This window comes from Aegilops tauschii, chromosome 5 (genome assembly GCF_002575655.3).
Source record: "Aegilops tauschii subsp. strangulata cultivar AL8/78 chromosome 5, Aet v6.0, whole genome shotgun sequence".
Classification (NCBI taxonomy): Eukaryota; Viridiplantae; Streptophyta; class Magnoliopsida; order Poales; family Poaceae; genus Aegilops; species Aegilops tauschii.
This window is the reverse complement of record NC_053039.3, coordinates 306,920,314-306,936,355: the sequence shown is the minus strand read 5'-3', so window position 1 is coordinate 306,936,355 and position 16,042 is coordinate 306,920,314. Positions and strand designations below refer to the sequence as shown.

Genomic DNA, 16,042 nt, shown 5'->3' with positions numbered 1-16,042 from the left:
CCGATCGACGCCCTAGCTCGCTAAGATCTCACGGACGAACTCGCAACACAGAGAGACACGAGATTTATACTGGTTCGGGCCTCCGTTGTGGTGTAATACCCTACTCCAGTGTGGTGGTGGTGGATTGCCTCTAGGGCTGATGATGAACAGTACAAGGGAAGAACAACCTCCTGAAGTTGAGGTGTTCTTGTGCTTGGTGACTTAGCGGGTGAGAGCGGGGTGAACTGCTCGATGCCCTACTGTGGTGGCTAGCTCTACTTATATAGGCCCTGGTCCTCTTCCCAAACATTGAGTGGGAAGGGAGCCAACAACGGCGGGCAAATTTGAAGGGGGACAGCTAGTACAAGCTATCCTGACAAAAGTGGTCTTCGCCTGCGAAAGGTTCTGGTGGTGACGCCGTCTTGGGCTCCACAATGACCTCCGTCTTGCCGTCCTCCTGGTCTTGGTATCGTTGCACCAATATAGCAACCTTTGCCTGATGCCTCGGTACTCCTCACCTGCACCTGCTTTCTTAGCACCAAAGAGGAAACAAGGACGCTGCACGCGCTGGCGCCCGCCTGGCGCCGATCATCATGGCTCACGTCACGAGAGCCTCGTGAGGTTTGCTCCGCCTTGATATCTCCGCTCCTCGTGAGCCTGCCTGACTAGGCCACTCCTGAGGAGGTCTTGTGTCGTCCGCCTCGCGAGGCTTGGACCCTCGCGAGGGTCTTGGATGCCTTGTTGATGAAGATGGGCCGTACGGCCTACTGGCTTAGCCACGCCGTGGGCCGCAGGCAGGCAAGTCTGGGGACCCCCGTTCCCAGAACGCCGACAGTAGCCCCTGGGCCCAAGGTGCGCTCGGGCTTGGCTTCGCGACGAAGCCAAGGGTCAAGTACGGAGCACCGCAGGCCCCAAAAGCCTGCGGCCTCGGTTGACGCGTGGCGGTTGATTGGACGTGGGCGTGTCCGCTTCCCCAGGCTGCCTCGGCAACTGCACGACTTGACAAGTCCCTGCGACATGCAAGGAAAACCATCATTACCTGCGATCGTGGGAGATGCCGGTTGGCCTTCTTCTGTTATAAATGGGGAGGGGCGGAGCCCCCGTCGCCCATCTCTTCCTCGCTTGCTTGCTTCTTCCTCCTTGCTCCACTGCTAACAACAATGGCGCCTATCAGAAGGTTTTTTGCCGAAGAGAAGGGAAAGGCTCCCCGGGATGACCCGGGGCCACTTCCGCCGAAGAAGAGGTCGGTCCACCGTCGTGATGAAGCGGCGATGCAGGTGGTGACGAGGCCTTGGTGCGAGCGGCCTCCTCCGGGGTACCCGCTACCCTTGTACGCCTGAGCCGAGGGCTCAGGAGGACGGAGCGACGAGCAGCGCCGCCCACGCCGCGTCCGGGGTCGCCACGCCACAGCGACGCGCGCCGTCACCCCCGGAATCCATGCCACGGACTCCTCGCGCGAGCTGGTGCTGTGGGCGCCGATGCCTCCAAGCTCCTGGATCCGCTTCTCACGGTTCTTCTCCGACGTGATGCCGCCGAGGGGGCCTCTCGAGCTCTGGTTGCAGCACGCCGACTGCAGCGCTCTGGCGACCGGAGCAGAGATCGAAGCGGTCCCCACCGGCAAGATCTTCATGACTCATGGCTGGGGCGAGATCGCATGGGTCTGCCGTGCGAGGGGCGCCCTCGTGATCCACTTTGAGTTCGATGGCGCCTCCACGCTCTTCTTCAAGGTCTTCGATGCGGAGGGCCGCCGCCTGGAGTGCTGCCCCGGTGAGGAGCGTCAGGCTGACGCGCGCTCCGCTCGCGGCCACTCCAGCAGCAGCAGCCCTTGGGAGTCCAGCAGCTCTCCTGGGCTCTAAAAGACTCCGGAGACGAGCGATGACAGCTACGTACCCCCGAGCTCTCGCTGCGCTCGGAGCAGAGCTGTAGCGTCCAGCCGTCGCCGCCGCTGATTTGGATGGGGTTGGCGCCGGCCTCCAGCGGCCCACTGTTGATGATGGCGTCCGCCGCGGGAGGGTGTAGATGGAATTCCCCTTAGTTTTAGCTTTTGTCCCCTGTGAAGAATCATGAAGTACCCCGTGGAGGCATGTAAGGATTTGTAACGCCTTTTGTGCTTATCTTCCTTGTTATGAAAATTTGATGAACGCATGTCTCGTTAAGGCTCGGTCCCCCCTTTCTCTCCTCGCGATAGCTTGTTGCTCTACGCTGACGGGTCCCGGTCCCCAGGCAGGCTACAGCCGTCGCTGGTATGCCAGGTCGCGTGCCGTGGTCAAGGCCAGGAGGTGTGCGGCCCGAGGTCCAGTAAGAGCCCCTGAGGCGCGATGCTCAGGAGGTCCTCCTTAGCGCTCAAGCAGCCATGGTAAGGCAAGAGAGGGAGTTGACGTGGCCGCAACGGGGTTGCAGCAAGGAGAGGATGACCGTTTGGCCCATTCAGCCGATCTGAGAGCGGGACTTATCTCGTCAACTTCGCGGCGATTCCTGACGTTGCCCTAGGGCTGCGCGCCTACTTGTGCGGCATAACCAGGCCGGCCCATACGAGTTTCCCTCCCCTCGTGCTCTCCTTAGTGCTCTACGTCCTCAGGTCCCGGCCCTCGAGCGAGCTCAGCCGCCGCTGGTATGCCAGGTCGCGATGCCGTGGTCAAGGCCAGGGGGTAAGGGTTGGAGAGCCAGTAAGAGCTCCTGAGTCGCGATGCTCAGGAGCCCCCCTTTTAACGCGCAAGCGAATTGCACGAGAAAAAAGGAGACTCGTGGTGCCGCCTGCTATCCTTCCCATGGGATCCCTATGAACAGGCACAAGAAGAAACATGGTTTGTCGTTATAACTGCCAGCCTACCGCTGGTTGCTCTGGATGAAGTGAAGGCACTGAGGGCCTGGTGAGGTGACGTGCGCGGGGCATGCCGCGAGCCAGAGCTCGGTCGCTCAGATTTGTCGACGTGGCAGGGACGGACCCATGCACCAGCGCCGTGCCTGTGAGGAGGCCCCCGTGGGAGGCAATGGTCGAGCAGGTGATAGCAGTTGGCAGGTTAAGCATGGAAAGCAGATCAACTTGGATAAATGCAGGAAGATACATGCCACTGGGTCCGGCCCGAGCGGCTTGGGGATGATGCAACCCGAGGGGCGCCCCCAGCAAGGTAAGCTAAAGACATAAGTGAAAGGGATACATGCCACAGGGACGGACCCATGTGGTCTGGGAATGATGCAGCCCGAGGGGCACTCCCAGCTAAACGAGCTTGGAAGATGTCACTTTGTTCTGTAGACGAAGTAGGGTTGGTGCAGCGGAAGGCGTGCGTCGAAGGGATGACTCTTCATGAGCCATCGGGGCCCTGAGCCTCGGGAGGCTCTGGGGGCTCGGGACGTTCCCTGAAGACCATCTCCATCTCTTCCAGGACGGCATGGTACCTGGCCTCCTGAGCCGCCAGGACACGCCGCAGGTTGCGCTGATAGGCTGACGCCACGCTCGGCAAGCCGAAGGGCATGCGAACGTAGCTGTGTTGCGGGCCCTGGCAGCGGCCCACACGCGAAGGCCAGAAGCGCTCCTGAGATGCGGCCCTGTTAAGCCCTGGGATGTCGATGCAGACACGCAGCCCAGCATCCTCGCCTGGATGGGGAGCTGCGCCTCGTGAGTGGCCGTCGCCGCGCATGGCTCTTGCGTCTTGCAGCTCCTGAGTGGTCTTGGTGATGAACTCCTGAGTGGTGGGCACTCCTTGCCCTGTGCTCTCCTGAGGGACATGTGCTGCGAAGCACGCCTCCAAGTGGTGCCCAAGCGCCTCCCTCGTGAGGTTGGCAAGGTCTGAGGCCCTCCAGAAGAGAGCCCCCGAGCCCTGCCCGAGGAGGGCGCCGGGCGCGCCTTCCTATGCGATGGAGGGAGGCGCCCCTGGGACGGACGCTGATCCTGATGAGGCTCCTGCCGCGACGCCATCCTCCTGAGGTCCTGTGCGGCGCAACTGCTTCTTCTTGGGGATGGTCTCCGAAGGGCCCTCACTTCTGCTGTCGGGGTCGTTGATTGCTGCAGCTTGGAAGGCGCGCTCGAGGGAGCACACCGCGTCCCTCTCCTCACATGGGACCGTGATGATTCCTTCGCTTCCTGGCATCTTGAGGACGTTGTAGCCGTGATGGGTGACTACCATGAACTTGGCCAGGGCTGGATACCCGAGGATGGCGTTGTACGGTAGGCGGATGTGCGCGACGTCAAATTCGATGAGCTCGGTGTGGTAATTCTTGCGCTCTCCGAAGGTGACAGGCAGGCGGACCTGCCCTATCGGTGTGGTGGACCCGTCGGTCACTCCTGAGAAAGGCTTGGTAGGCTGGAGCTGCTCATATGGCACTTGGAGGTTGTCGAACGTGTCGATGGACAGGACGTTGAGCCCTGCGCCGCCGTCGATGAGGGTCTTGGTAACCTGCACATTGCTGATGACTGGGGAACACAACATCGGGAGGGCGCCGGCGGTGGCCGCGCACTTGAGCTGATCTGCCGAGTTGAAAGTGATGGCGCATTGGGACCACTTGAGCGGGCGCGTAGCCTCGAGCTTGGGGAGCGCCGCGTTCACCTCGCGAGCGAACTGTTTAAAGATGCGCTGAGAGGCTGGGGCCTAGGCGCCGCCCAAGATGCATGCGACTGCACGCGGCTCCTGGAAGCCCCCAGCCCCCTCGTCCTGGTGGTGGTCGTCGTTCCTTCTTGGTGGCGGCAGCGGGGGAAGACCGGCGTTGCCTTGGGGCCGATCCTCACGAGGCTGGTCCCTCCAGGCGCCCTCGTGAGGATGGTCCTGCTAGCGGTCCTCACGAGGCCGGTTGCGCCACTCCTGGCGCGGGCCACGGTCATCCCAGCGTCCGCCTCCACGGCCATAGCCCCGGTCGCTGCGCTCGGGGCGTCGACCGAAGCGTCCTTCTCATATGGCTCTGAGCTCTTGACAGTCGCTGGTGTTGTGGGTGTTCAGGTTGTGGAAGGCGCAGGACGGTCGGCTGTTCTTGGATGACTCGGGCTGATCTCTGCCCCGCTTGGTGTCGGGCTCCGCTGCGAGCACAACTGCCTCCTTGCACTTCACGTCCTTGGCCTTGGCCTTCTTCTACTCTACACCCGCAGCTGGCAGTTCGAGGAGGGAGAGGCACCCCTCCTCAGCTCTTGCGCACTTGGTCGCCAGGTTAAACAGCTCCTGAGATGTGCAGAGCTCCTCATGGATAGCGAGCTCTTCCTTCATCTTGACGTCACGGACACCGTCGGAGAATGCGGAGATGATGGCCTCATCCGTGACCTTGGGATCTTGAGGCGAGTGTTGTTGAAGCGCTGGATGTACTCCTGGAGGGTCTCTCCTGGTTGTTGCTTGATGCGGCGCAGGTCGCCCGCCGCCGGCGGGCGGTCGCACGTGCCCTGGAAGTTGGCGACGAAGCGGTCGCGCATCTTGTCCCAGGAGGAGATCAAGCTGTGCTGCAGGTTCAGGAGCCAGGAGCGGGCTCCATCCTTGAGAGCCATGGGAAACCAGTTCGCCATGACTTTTTCATCGCCGTTGGCTGCTTCGATGCTCCGCTCGTAGAGCTGCAGGAACTCCGCGGGGTCGGCGGTGCCGTCGTAGCGAGGAGGCAGATCCGGCTTGAACTTGCCTGGCCAGGCGACGCTACGAAGCTCGGGGGTGAAGGCGCGGCAGCCAACCGTGGTTGCTGGGGCCGCTTCGGAGGTGGAGCTTGGTCTTGGCGAGGTCCACGCTGCGCCGCGGCGGGCGGCGCGTGGTCTTGACGAGGCGGCGCGGGGAGCGCAGGTGCAGCTTCTCGCGGCCGCGGGATTTCTTGGCAGCTTCTCTCTTCGCGCGCGGGCACCGGGCGCGGGGGAGCACGCCGCGGAACCGCGCGCCTTGGTGCCAAGGCACCGTCTTGAGGCAGTGGTGGTGGAGGCGCGCCATGGGTCTCGTTGCCCATGGCTGGCTGAGGGTGAGGCAGAGAGAGGGACGGCGCCGGGGAGCCCCCTGCGGCGCGGACGAGCTCGGCGACGCGATCGAGCCACTCCTCGTAGAGGTCGTCAACTGGGCGGTAGCGTAGGAGTTCATTCACCGTGAGGAGCGCGACCCGCGCTTCCATGGGAGCGTGGCGCGCGTGAGACGAAGAACCGGCCGGGGTCAGCGATGGAGTGGCGGTGTGGCCGTCCTGCCGTACCAATGGATGCGGCGAGGACGCCTGCTGCTCGTTCCCCGTCGGTCCGGTGGCAGCGTTGGCGGCGGGAGACGGAGAACGACGAGGTGGCTCGCCGACGGGAGCTGTCTGAGCAACACGGGCGGTGAGGGCAGCCCGACGCTCAGCCCGAGCACGGCGAGCGTCCGCCATGGGGACGACGGAGCGACGGAGCGATGAGCTGATGGAAGGGAAGCTCCAGCGCACCCCTACCTGGTGCGCCAAATGTCGGATGTGGGGTTCCGGCAAACCCTTAAGGTTCGAACTCTGGGTGCACGCGAAGTCTTTCCCTCCTACCGATCGACGCCCTAGCTCGCTAAGATCTCGCGGACGAACTCGACGAACTCGCAACACAGAGAGACACGAGATTTATACTGGTTCGGGCCACCGTTGTGGTGTAATACCCTACTCCAGTGTAGTGGTGGTGGATTGCCTCTAGGGCTGATGATGAACAGTACAAGGGAAGAACAGCCTCCTGAGGTTGAGGTGTTCTTGTGCTTGGTGACTTAGCGGGTGAGAGCGGGGTGAACTGCTCGATGCCCTACTGTGGTGGCTAGCTCTACTTATATAGGCCCCGGTCCTCTTCCCAAATATTGAGTGGGAAGGGAGCCAACAACGGCGGGCAAATTTGAAGGGGGACAACTAGTACAAGCTATCCTGACAAAAATGGTCTTCGCCTGCGAAAGGTTCTGGTGGTGACGCCGTCTTGGGCTCCACGATGACCTCCGTCTTGCCGTCCTCCTGGCCTTGGTCTCGTTGCACCGATATAGCAACCTTTGCCTGATGCCTCGGTACTCCTCGCCTGCGCCTGCTTCCTTAGCACCAAAGAGAAAACAAGGACGCTGCGCGTGCTGGCGCCCGCCTAGCGCCGATCGTCATGGCTCACGTCACGAGAGCCTCGTGAGGTTTGCTCCGCCTTGATATCTCCGCTCCTCGTGAGCCTGCCTGACTAGGCCACTCCTGAGGAGGTCTTGCGTCGTCCACCTCGCGAGGCTTGGACCCTCGCGAGGGTCTTGGATGCCTTGTTGATGAAGATGGGTCGTACGGCCTGCTGGCTAAGCCACGCCGTGGGCCGCAGGCAGGCAAGTCTGGGGACCCCGTTCCCAGAACGCCGACAAATTTATCTTTACAAAATACATGAGAAACGAATACAATTGCTATATTTCCAAGTTGTCAAGCATGCAATGTGGTGCACAGTTAACGTTTGATTCATTTGTGTTGTCGTGTTTAGTTAACTGTTTGATTCAATTCTGCAATGCGATGTTCAATAGTTGTGGGTGCATTCTGTTACTGTATACCATGTGAGAAGTAAATCGAATTTGGGTGTACTAAATACATGTGAAACAAATACATTTGCTATATTTCCAAGTTATTAAGCATGCTTGGTTTGGTTAACTGTCTGATCTTCTATTAGGAGTATGTTATATCGTGCAATGTGGTGCAATTTGGTGCTTAGTCAACGTTTGGTTCCTTTGTTGTGGTGTTTAGTTAACTATTTGGTTCAATTCTGCAATGCGATGTTCAATTGTTGTGGGTGCATTCTGTTATTGTATACCACGTGAGGATTAAATTGAATTTGGCTGTAGTAAATACATGAGAAACAAATACAATTGCTATATTTCCAAGTTGTTAAGCATGCTTGGTTTGGTTAACTGTCTGATCTTTTATTAGGAGTATGTTATATTGTGCCATGTGGTGCTCAGTTAATGTTTGGTTCATTTGTTGTGGTGTTTAGTTAACTGCTTGGTTCAATTTTGCAATGTGATGTCCAATTGTCGTGGGTAGAATTTTGTATTATTGTGCATGTGAAGAATAAATCGAATTTGGCTGCACTTAATACATGAGAAACATATACAAGTGCTATGTTTCCTAGTTCTTAATCATGCTTGGTTTGAATAAATGGGTTTTCCATGTGGCTTGAATTAATCTAATGAATCTACAATGTGCTTATTTTTCATCAACATATTTTACTAATAGCATGCGAACCCTTACTTAACCTGATGACTAACTACCTTATATGTGTTGCAGGGAAACAATGGAAAGTACTGAGATTTTCCAATCGAGGTTAGCACATGCATGGTCCATTGTCTAATAGCACATTATTGTGCAATTGTAGGAACATTCTAATATTTAGGTTTTAACAATTTGGTCTTGCACATGTAAGTCTTGCTGTCAGAGGTTTAGACCCACTGTTCGACCATTTTTGCATATGGGGAAATGAGTTGTCCATGAATATCAATCAAGTCAAGAAACTCAAAAAGATTGTTAGGATAAAGAAATTAGCAACAAAAAATAACAAGATCTTTGTCCGCACAATGAAAAGACACCAGTTCACTACAAGATGGTACTAACTATTATACCTTGCCTTTTTTTATTCCTTTGCCCCATTTGTAATATAGAGAAGATATTTATGCACATCCTTGTTTTCAGGCCTTTTCAAAGCAGTTCACTGATGATTAGCTCTCAAACCACCTCTATGGTCAGGAGGCGAGAGAGGTTTTCATACAACATCCACGGTTCAATATTGAAGTGTTCCTGAAGAGGACGAAGGATGAACGGTCAATCATCCACAGGCACTGGCCTAAAATTGCAAAGACCTTCAACATCAATGAAGACTCAATATTCGCCTTCCGCTTGACCAGGCGAAGATGTGAGCGGGGAGGAGGAGAAGGTTGGCGACGGCGGCCCTCGTTTATGACAAGGCCGGCGCTGCGCCGGCGCTCCGGCGTCTCTTGGGGCTCGGCCTTGACGGCGGCGAGCGGCGTCGGGGTGCCGGGGTTCTCGGCGTCGCTGACTCGGCGGGTCCACCAGTTTTCATGCCAAAATCGTTCCTCTAGCGCCACCGGATGCCCCCTAGCGCGTCGGGTTCGGCCTGGGTCCGCCAGCGCTAATTTCGGCCCTAACCGGCGAAATTTAGGCTTCTGGAGTCGTGATTGGGCCAATTTTTTCAAGCCAAGGAGTCTCGAGTGGCCAGTTGGGGGACCTAGTGGAAATGCTCTTAGTGCTAAATACTAATGCCTCCTCTGGTTTGGAGGAATTTCTTAGGAATTTCATAGGGTAGGATTTTTATAGGAAAAATTCCTATAGAGCTCTTTGTTTATAGGAATGGAATCCTATTTTTATGAAGAAAATCTTCCTATCCTCCACATTTTATAGAAAAATAAACATTAGCGTAGACTCAATGAAAAAAATCCTATGATGAAAAACAAAGGACATCTCCTTTTCTATTCATAGGATTTGAAATGCATGTCATCTTATTTTCTATGACTTTTCTATTCCTATAATTTTTCTATCCTATGAACCAAAGGAGGCCTAGGTTTTTCGGACAGAGGGAGTACTACCTGCTTTTACGTTTTTGCCCGTGGAGTTGATAGATCGAAACAACAGAGACATCTCTCTGTTCGCCTGATCGTCTCCAGCCTATCCGGTACTAGCAGTCCAGCAGCGCAGAACCAGCATCAACGCCGGCGGCCGGCGCGACATACGGCCAAGGCGCAGCCGACACGCCCCTTTCCTCACCCCTATCCCGCCTAGCCCGTGTTCCTCTCCGTCCCCGGCTGCACCCCTCTCTCCTTCCGCGATCTAGGCCCGTAGGCACCCCTCTGTCCGCCGCATCTCAGGCGACGTCAGCGACGACCAAGGACAGCAGCAGCGCCACAAGGTGAGTCTTTTCCACAGATTTGTTACCTCTTCTCCTGGTTCTCCATCAATCCACCTTCTCCTCTGATTTTTCACTCTCTTCTCCATCAGCCGTGAGAGTAAGAGGTAGAGAAAGGAGAGAGAGAGAGAGAGCACGGGGCAAAGGGGAGATTACTCTGAGAAATCTGCTAAAATAGAAATTGGGCATTTTATCAAATAGTCAAAGTAAAGTGGGGCATTTTATCTATACCAAAGTAGAAGAGCCTTATAGGGCAAATGGGAAAGTGGGGCATTTCGTTTTGTCAAATAGCCCGAGTTCGTCAGATCCGCCTATTCGGAATGGAAATACTAGTGAGGAAGCTTCGACTTTGAGTATTTAGCGCAGAAGAAATACTGGATTTGTTGATGGAAGCGCCCGGCTTTGGAAGCCTGGGCCTGATCGTCTGAGGTAGGACACGAGATCTGGGTAGATGCAATGATGCCATTTTTTAGCTCTTCTGTAACACACTGTGTCATGGCAGTAGCAAAGGCAGCAAGCAGTCTAGGCCGCAGCTAGCGCCTAGCAGTATTACTCCCTGTCAGTAACCCTGAACAATCTAGACCTAGAAAAGTGAGTTTGTAACACTGTCTCTCTTTCATTTTACTGTTCGGATGATAAAGATTCTGTTCGTGGTATTATTACTTCCTGTCAGTGTTGCCATGTTTGCTGTAATCTTTGGTCAGGGACTGAGGCTGTTTTTTTGCTCTGCAGAACACTTCTTCAGTAATACATTGTTCAGTAGTTCCTGAGGTGCAACATGGAAATTATCATCCTCATCTCACTTGTTGTGCTTCTTGTACTGGGAGCACTCTTTGTTATCCCAAGATCAAAAAACAAAGGTAAAAGGGGGGCCTGACTCGTAATCTTAAGCAAAGGCGACTTCACTTTATTGTCGCTGAGTAAATGTTGCAATGCAGGTGAAGGAAAGGATGCACGTTCAGCCGGAAATGGAACGGTGAATTTCGTCCTTCGTATTTGAATACTGTAGTTTTCTGTACTGCATCAACATCTACTTTAACAAGCAACTTTTTCCTGGAATTGCCAGTTACGTTTGTTTATCTGCAGACAAGACTGTTGTTGGTTAATCCAAAATGCACTTGCTTTAACATGCAGTTATGTCTTGAACATATGCCTTTATGGTTTAGAGTGTTGCTTATGGTTGCTGATCTAATGACAAGATTGCTCTAGGTTAATCCAAAATGCATGGCATTTTCTGTATTTGCTTACTGATATTTCATATTCAGACATCTACGAGCTATTCAAAGAAAGAGGTATCAACACACAACACAAGGAAGGATTGTTGGATCATAATCAAGGACAAGGTTGGAACAAAACAATCTACTAGTTTACCAACTGCCATCATCTCGCTTTACCATCTAGTTTGAAATTGGGAAATTTATGTTCTCATATTTGCCATTGATCCAGGTTTACGATGTAACTCCATACGTGGAGGAACATCCAGGTGGTGATGCCATTCTAAACAATGCTGGTGGCGATTCGACAGAGGGATTTTTCGGGTTTGTAACATCTCATAAATATTGTTTACATCATATCCTGTCAACATTGTTCTTAAATGATGATTCGCGTTGATGTTACTGATGTATCACCTGACTGCTCGGGCGTTCATTTACTGCACCTTTTGAGGTTAAACTTATTGAAGATCATTAGTAATTTTGTGATCTTTTTGTCTGGATGGTAATTCAGTAAGTGACAGGGTTACACTTATGGGTCTTTTTACCCCATTTAAATTTTTGAATGTATATCACATTCACTTATGGATCTTTTTACCCCCATTTAAATTTTTGAATGTATATCACATTTTAAATTGCTTAATTGGCCCAACTTAATAAATGCATATAAAGGGTATTTCTGGTTTCCCCGTTGCAAGTTGCAACAGCATGCAAAGGCAATTTTGCTCTCATTCTTCCCTTCCATGATTTGCTGTTGCTCGCATATTCCAAGTTATGGTGCAATAATTTTGTTATCTTGAATAGTGCCCATGTATTTCTTTTGTTATCACTGAAACTGTGTGTGTTATAGTCTAAAAAAACTTTCTTGGTCCATACCCATGATATCTGGGAACATGTGGATGTTGTTATCCAAAGCAAGACAAAAGGTATTTGCACAAGTAAATGAATAGATCTAGATGATGGATGGTCCAAAGGAGAAAATTAAGTTTAAACAACAACACTGATGTGGATGTTTCTTATCCTGATGGGGATGTTTCTTATTCGCTAGCTTTGTCAAGGAGAGCTACATCTGATTTTCCTACTTGTATTTCTATTCCGTTATACTTTTCGTTCAGGAGCGCGTGAAGCTCGCACGTCATTGTATTAAGAACTGTATTTCACATAACTATACTAACCCGACGCGCTTTCAGCCCGCAGCATGGCACACGAGTCTTCGACATCATCGAGGATTTCTGCATCGGCAAATTGGAAGACTGATGATGAGGAGGAGAGGCTGTAAAAGCTCCCAAGTGTGAACCCATGCGCTCGTCTGCAATTTTCTGAAGGTGACGACGACGAACGAAACCATTTCCTAATCGTGATGAGGACTGCTCCAGGGCCCCCAGCTGCGTGGTTCTGGTTTCATGTTTGACCTCCTGCTTATTCATACTAGTAGCATTGTGTGACCCGACCATGGACTATTTCTGTGTCCCGAATGTTTTCCGAGATTTATCTCTTCATTCGAGAAGATACGTTTTCTTAGATTTATTTATGGAACTTTCTCAGAGCAGACAAGGAACCGGGCCAACTTTTCGTATTGCTTCCTTGCATGACAATGAGAGGCTTGCTATACATTCAAAGAAAGCTTTTGCTCAGTCAAGTTTTCCTCTGGTCTTGCTTCAGCTGTCAAAGAATTTCACACTGTTGGGCTCGAGGGGGCAACGTATGAACTTTTCATCTGGCTCATACTGTCCATGTCTCCATGAGTTCATCTTGATGAACACAGTACTAGTAGTATTATTAAGAGGTGATCCTTCATTTTGCTGGCTTATTTGCGAGATCATGTAAGGCAAGTGTAACAAAAGGATTCGTTTGATTTTGTGTCACAGCTGATTATTCCTTTTTTCCCTTTTTGATTTGAAGAGTGGCATTCTATGTCCAATATCTCGATCGGAATTACAGTTACTGTCTTACTGATTCCCAAGAGATGGTGGAACTGTACGAGATGCAGAACACCAATGACAGATTTTTATTTTCCTTGACATAACAATATAATACAATGCGACGCCCTGGTGGCAAAAAGGAAATGGGGAAAAAAGAATTGGGGTGAAGGGGGAGGCAATAATCTTATGTCCTAAATTTCAGACCTGCACTGAGGAAGAACTGGCGTGTTCTTCCCTCCTCTGTCCCTCAGAGGGTGGTCACCTCCAGCTGCTTCTCTAATTTCTACTCATCTTCTCTTTTCAAACATCTCATGCCAAGAAGACAGAAACGTCGAAGTTATTGACGTCCAAGGCAGAAACGTCGAAGTTGTTAACGTCCAAGGCAGAATCGTCGAAGCTCCAATCGGACTGGAATGTGTAGAAGGCAGCCTCCTCCGTGCCGGCCGCCGGCATGCTCGTCGCCTCCACGAGCGCTGACACCATTGTTTGGAGCTCGGACTGCGCATGGAACGGGGTCATGCACATGTGGTTCGAGCCCGAGGTCGCCGGCGAGGGTTCGAGCGACGTGGGCATCGACACGAAGCAGTTCTCCGGCGTCGACGGCGTGGAGAACGGGTGGTGCTCCGGCGGCGTCATGCCGCTCACCGCCGGCGAGGAGAAGCTGAAGGGCGTGGTGGCGCTCCAGCCCTGCGCTCCCGCCGCCGTGAGCCCCTCGGTCTTCACCGTCAGGCTCGAGCTCAGGCTCTGCAGAAGGCTTTCCGCGCCCGGGTTCTGCCCGGCCGGCTGCACCGCCGCCGCCGCCGTCTTATGGACGCAGGTGTGCTCGCCGTGGTAGATCACGTCGAAGAGCGCCGGGTCCTCGTCGGCGCGCTGCACCTGCTTCGTCGCCGCGCATCCCTGAGTCTTTTGGTACGTGCAACGGTAGTACGCCCTGCAATGTTGTGCACGATCCAGATCAGGCACGGCGAAAAAAAGAACACCATGGCGGCATGCCCAGTTCTGAACTCTGAACTTTTTTCCCTTTTACAGAAAAGTTCGCGATTCTGAAGCCAGAACAAAATTACTACTGGCACAAAGCAGCATCACGCCATCATCATCACCTATCCAATAACAGCAGCTCCTTTCGGAACATATCCAATCGGACGCTGTGCACTCTCTGCCCTATTCCTATCTGACATGTGGACGCCATGAATTCGGGAACAGTGTCCCAAATCCAAAAGAGAGATCTCCATCATCTCACGGAAGGAAAAGCGAATGATTTCGTTGCCACTTCGGAAAGCATGTGCAATTACTATTTGAAACGAAGGATGAACTTTGGCCGAAATGCGCCGAGACCAACCTTGGGTGCTGGGCTCCGAGGATGTCCTTCTGGCCGTACTTCCTCCAGCTGCGGCCGTCGTCGGCGGGGGCGTCCGCCCCTCCCGCCGCCGAGCTCACCCTGATCTGACGCCCCCCTTTCTCCGACGTCTTCCTGCGAATCCAAGAACAAGAAATCACTCAACAATCCAGCAAAAAAGAAAACAGTTTCTCTGCAACTGCGAGGGGTTTTGGGTCACCTCTTCTTGTTGGGCTTGAACGGCGTGTTGGAGACGCCGCTGAGGGGGCTGGGCGTGGGGGACAGCGGCGGCGAGTCGAGGCCGGCGCCGGCGGCCGGGCGCTTGGGGCCGTTGAAGTGGCCGGACCTGATCATGCCGATGGACCTCTCGGTGACGGCGAAGATCTGCTGGGCGAGGAGCTTGCAGAGGTCGGGCGAGCCCCCCAGGTGCACGTCCAGCTGCTTCACCAGCTCCTTGATGTGGCTCAGCTCCGTCACCACCAGGCCGCTCCCTCCTCCATTGCCCTCATGCACGGCCTCCATCTCTATCTGCTCGGGGTTTCTTTCTCGCCGGTGCAGGATTCCTATCTGATTTCTCAGAGCAAATGTAAGATCGGAAGTGTGTGTCTGTGTGTGTGTGTGTGTGTGTGTGTGTGTGTGTGTGTGTGTGGAGAGAGAGAGCGCGGAGGAGAGGCAAAATGGGGATGTGATCGGGCAGAAGGGAGGATGAGCTGTATTTAATGGGGGGAGGAACCGCGTCCGGGAGCAGAAACAAGAGGACAGTGACCGCGGCGAGCTTAGCAGGGAGTGATCTGATTGGCCAGTGCCATGCCGAACCGGGTCGGAGTTAATGGATTCCTAGATAAACGGTTGTTGCTAGCAAAGCCCGGGCCCTGCAGGAGCTTGGACACTGATTTATTTGTTTGGGCCAACTGCACCTGCACCACAACAGCAAAAATGTTAAATACAGCTCCATTTTTATCTTGTAATTTTGCCATGAGTTTAGAACCTCGAATTTCGAGGCACATAATGTAGCAAAGCATGCTCATACTTTGGGGGTTGGCCATCACGCTTTGTTAAGCCAACCCAGTGATCTTCTCTTCGTCCCTGTAAACATTGTGACGTATGAATAAAAGCTTTGGAAGATTGTCTCAAAAAGGCAATAAAAAAAAGAAGAAGTTAAATACCGAAAGAAATTCCCCGTTCGCTTTGTTTTCACAGCTTCAAGGATTTTCATAGATATTTCGGAGAAATTTAATTCAGGCATGACATCTTTCCTGGGGGAGGTAGGAGACCACACACTTTTCCTTTAGATAATAGAAGAGTAATCTCGCAAATTTCTATGCACTGCCCCAAGGATTTCTAACAAGAGGTGGTCCCATGCAACAATTTCTCTCTGTCTTCCATCCCATGGACTTTCTTTCTCTTAAAGTTTCTGTAAAATTCTCATATAGAATCCTACGGGCTATATTGATGCTTTCATGTGTTTTAGTGTTGTTTTGAAGTTGTATTCACAAAGCCACGTCACCGGCATCGCATCGGTGTCCCAAATTAAGAGACCTTTAGTTGTCTGGAGAAATCAAAACGATCCTCAACAGGAGAATGAAAATGGGACAGGCAATTCGATGTCGAGACCTAGCTATTGGCTATATACGCGCTTGGATTCTTCTTAATAGCAACGGCAGACGAAGTTGTTGATGCCCGGCTTTTCGGAACAAGGCGGCGCGCCTTGTGAAAAGCCCCGACTCATGTTGTAAACCACGGCGGTCACATGACTGTACATGGATGGATCATGGACGGACGC

General features: G+C 53.1%; 2 protein-coding genes across 3 annotated transcripts; one reads left to right on the top strand and one right to left on the bottom strand.

Moving 5' to 3' along the window:
• Nucleotides 1–9,501: 9,501 nt before the first annotated feature.
• Nucleotides 9,502–12,924, top strand: LOC109786467 (cytochrome B5-like protein). Of its 2 annotated transcripts, XM_020345042.4 has the most exons (6): nt 9,502–9,793; nt 10,523–10,650; nt 10,729–10,766; nt 11,056–11,133; nt 11,237–11,328; nt 12,192–12,924. In XM_020345042.4, the coding sequence occupies exons 2-6, from the start codon at nt 10,569–10,571 to the stop codon at nt 12,256–12,258; spliced, it is 357 nt and encodes a 118-aa protein (XP_020200631.1). In that variant the 5' UTR covers nt 9,502–9,793; nt 10,523–10,568; the 3' UTR covers nt 12,259–12,924. The 2 variants fall into 2 exon arrangements, with proteins under 2 accessions (XP_020200631.1, XP_020200630.1); XM_020345041.4 differs by lacking the exon at nt 12,192–12,924 and having other exon boundaries at nt 9,510–9,793; nt 11,237–11,655.
• Nucleotides 12,925–12,986: 62 nt separating this feature from the next.
• Nucleotides 12,987–14,945, bottom strand: LOC109786465 (uncharacterized). The gene is made up of 3 exons (XM_020345039.4): nt 14,480–14,945; nt 14,263–14,394; nt 12,987–13,854 (listed from the first exon to the last, which is right to left on the bottom strand). The coding sequence occupies exons 1-3, from the start codon at nt 14,779–14,781 to the stop codon at nt 13,233–13,235; spliced, it is 1,056 nt and encodes a 351-aa protein (XP_020200628.1). The 5' UTR covers nt 14,782–14,945; the 3' UTR covers nt 12,987–13,232.
• Nucleotides 14,946–16,042: the final 1,097 nt, after the last annotated feature.

Coding starts and splice junctions, on each gene's coding strand:
- LOC109786467 (XM_020345041.4), top strand. CDS start 10,569: ATGGAAATTATCATCCTCATCTCACTTGTTGTGCTTCTTGTACTGGGA. Junction 10,767..11,055: donor GTTCAGCCGGAAATGGAACG/GTGAATTTCGTC, acceptor TTTCATATTCAG/ACATCTACGAGCTATTCAAA. Junction 11,134..11,236: donor GGATCATAATCAAGGACAAG/GTTGGAACAAAA, acceptor CCATTGATCCAG/GTTTACGATGTAACTCCATA.
- LOC109786465 (XM_020345039.4), bottom strand. CDS start 14,781: ATGGAGGCCGTGCATGAGGGCAATGGAGGAGGGAGCGGCCTGGTGGTG. Junction 14,395..14,479: donor TTCAAGCCCAACAAGAAGAG/GTGACCCAAAAC, acceptor TTGGATTCGCAG/GAAGACGTCGGAGAAAGGGG. Junction 13,855..14,262: donor CTCGGAGCCCAGCACCCAAG/GTTGGTCTCGGC, acceptor ACAACATTGCAG/GGCGTACTACCGTTGCACGT.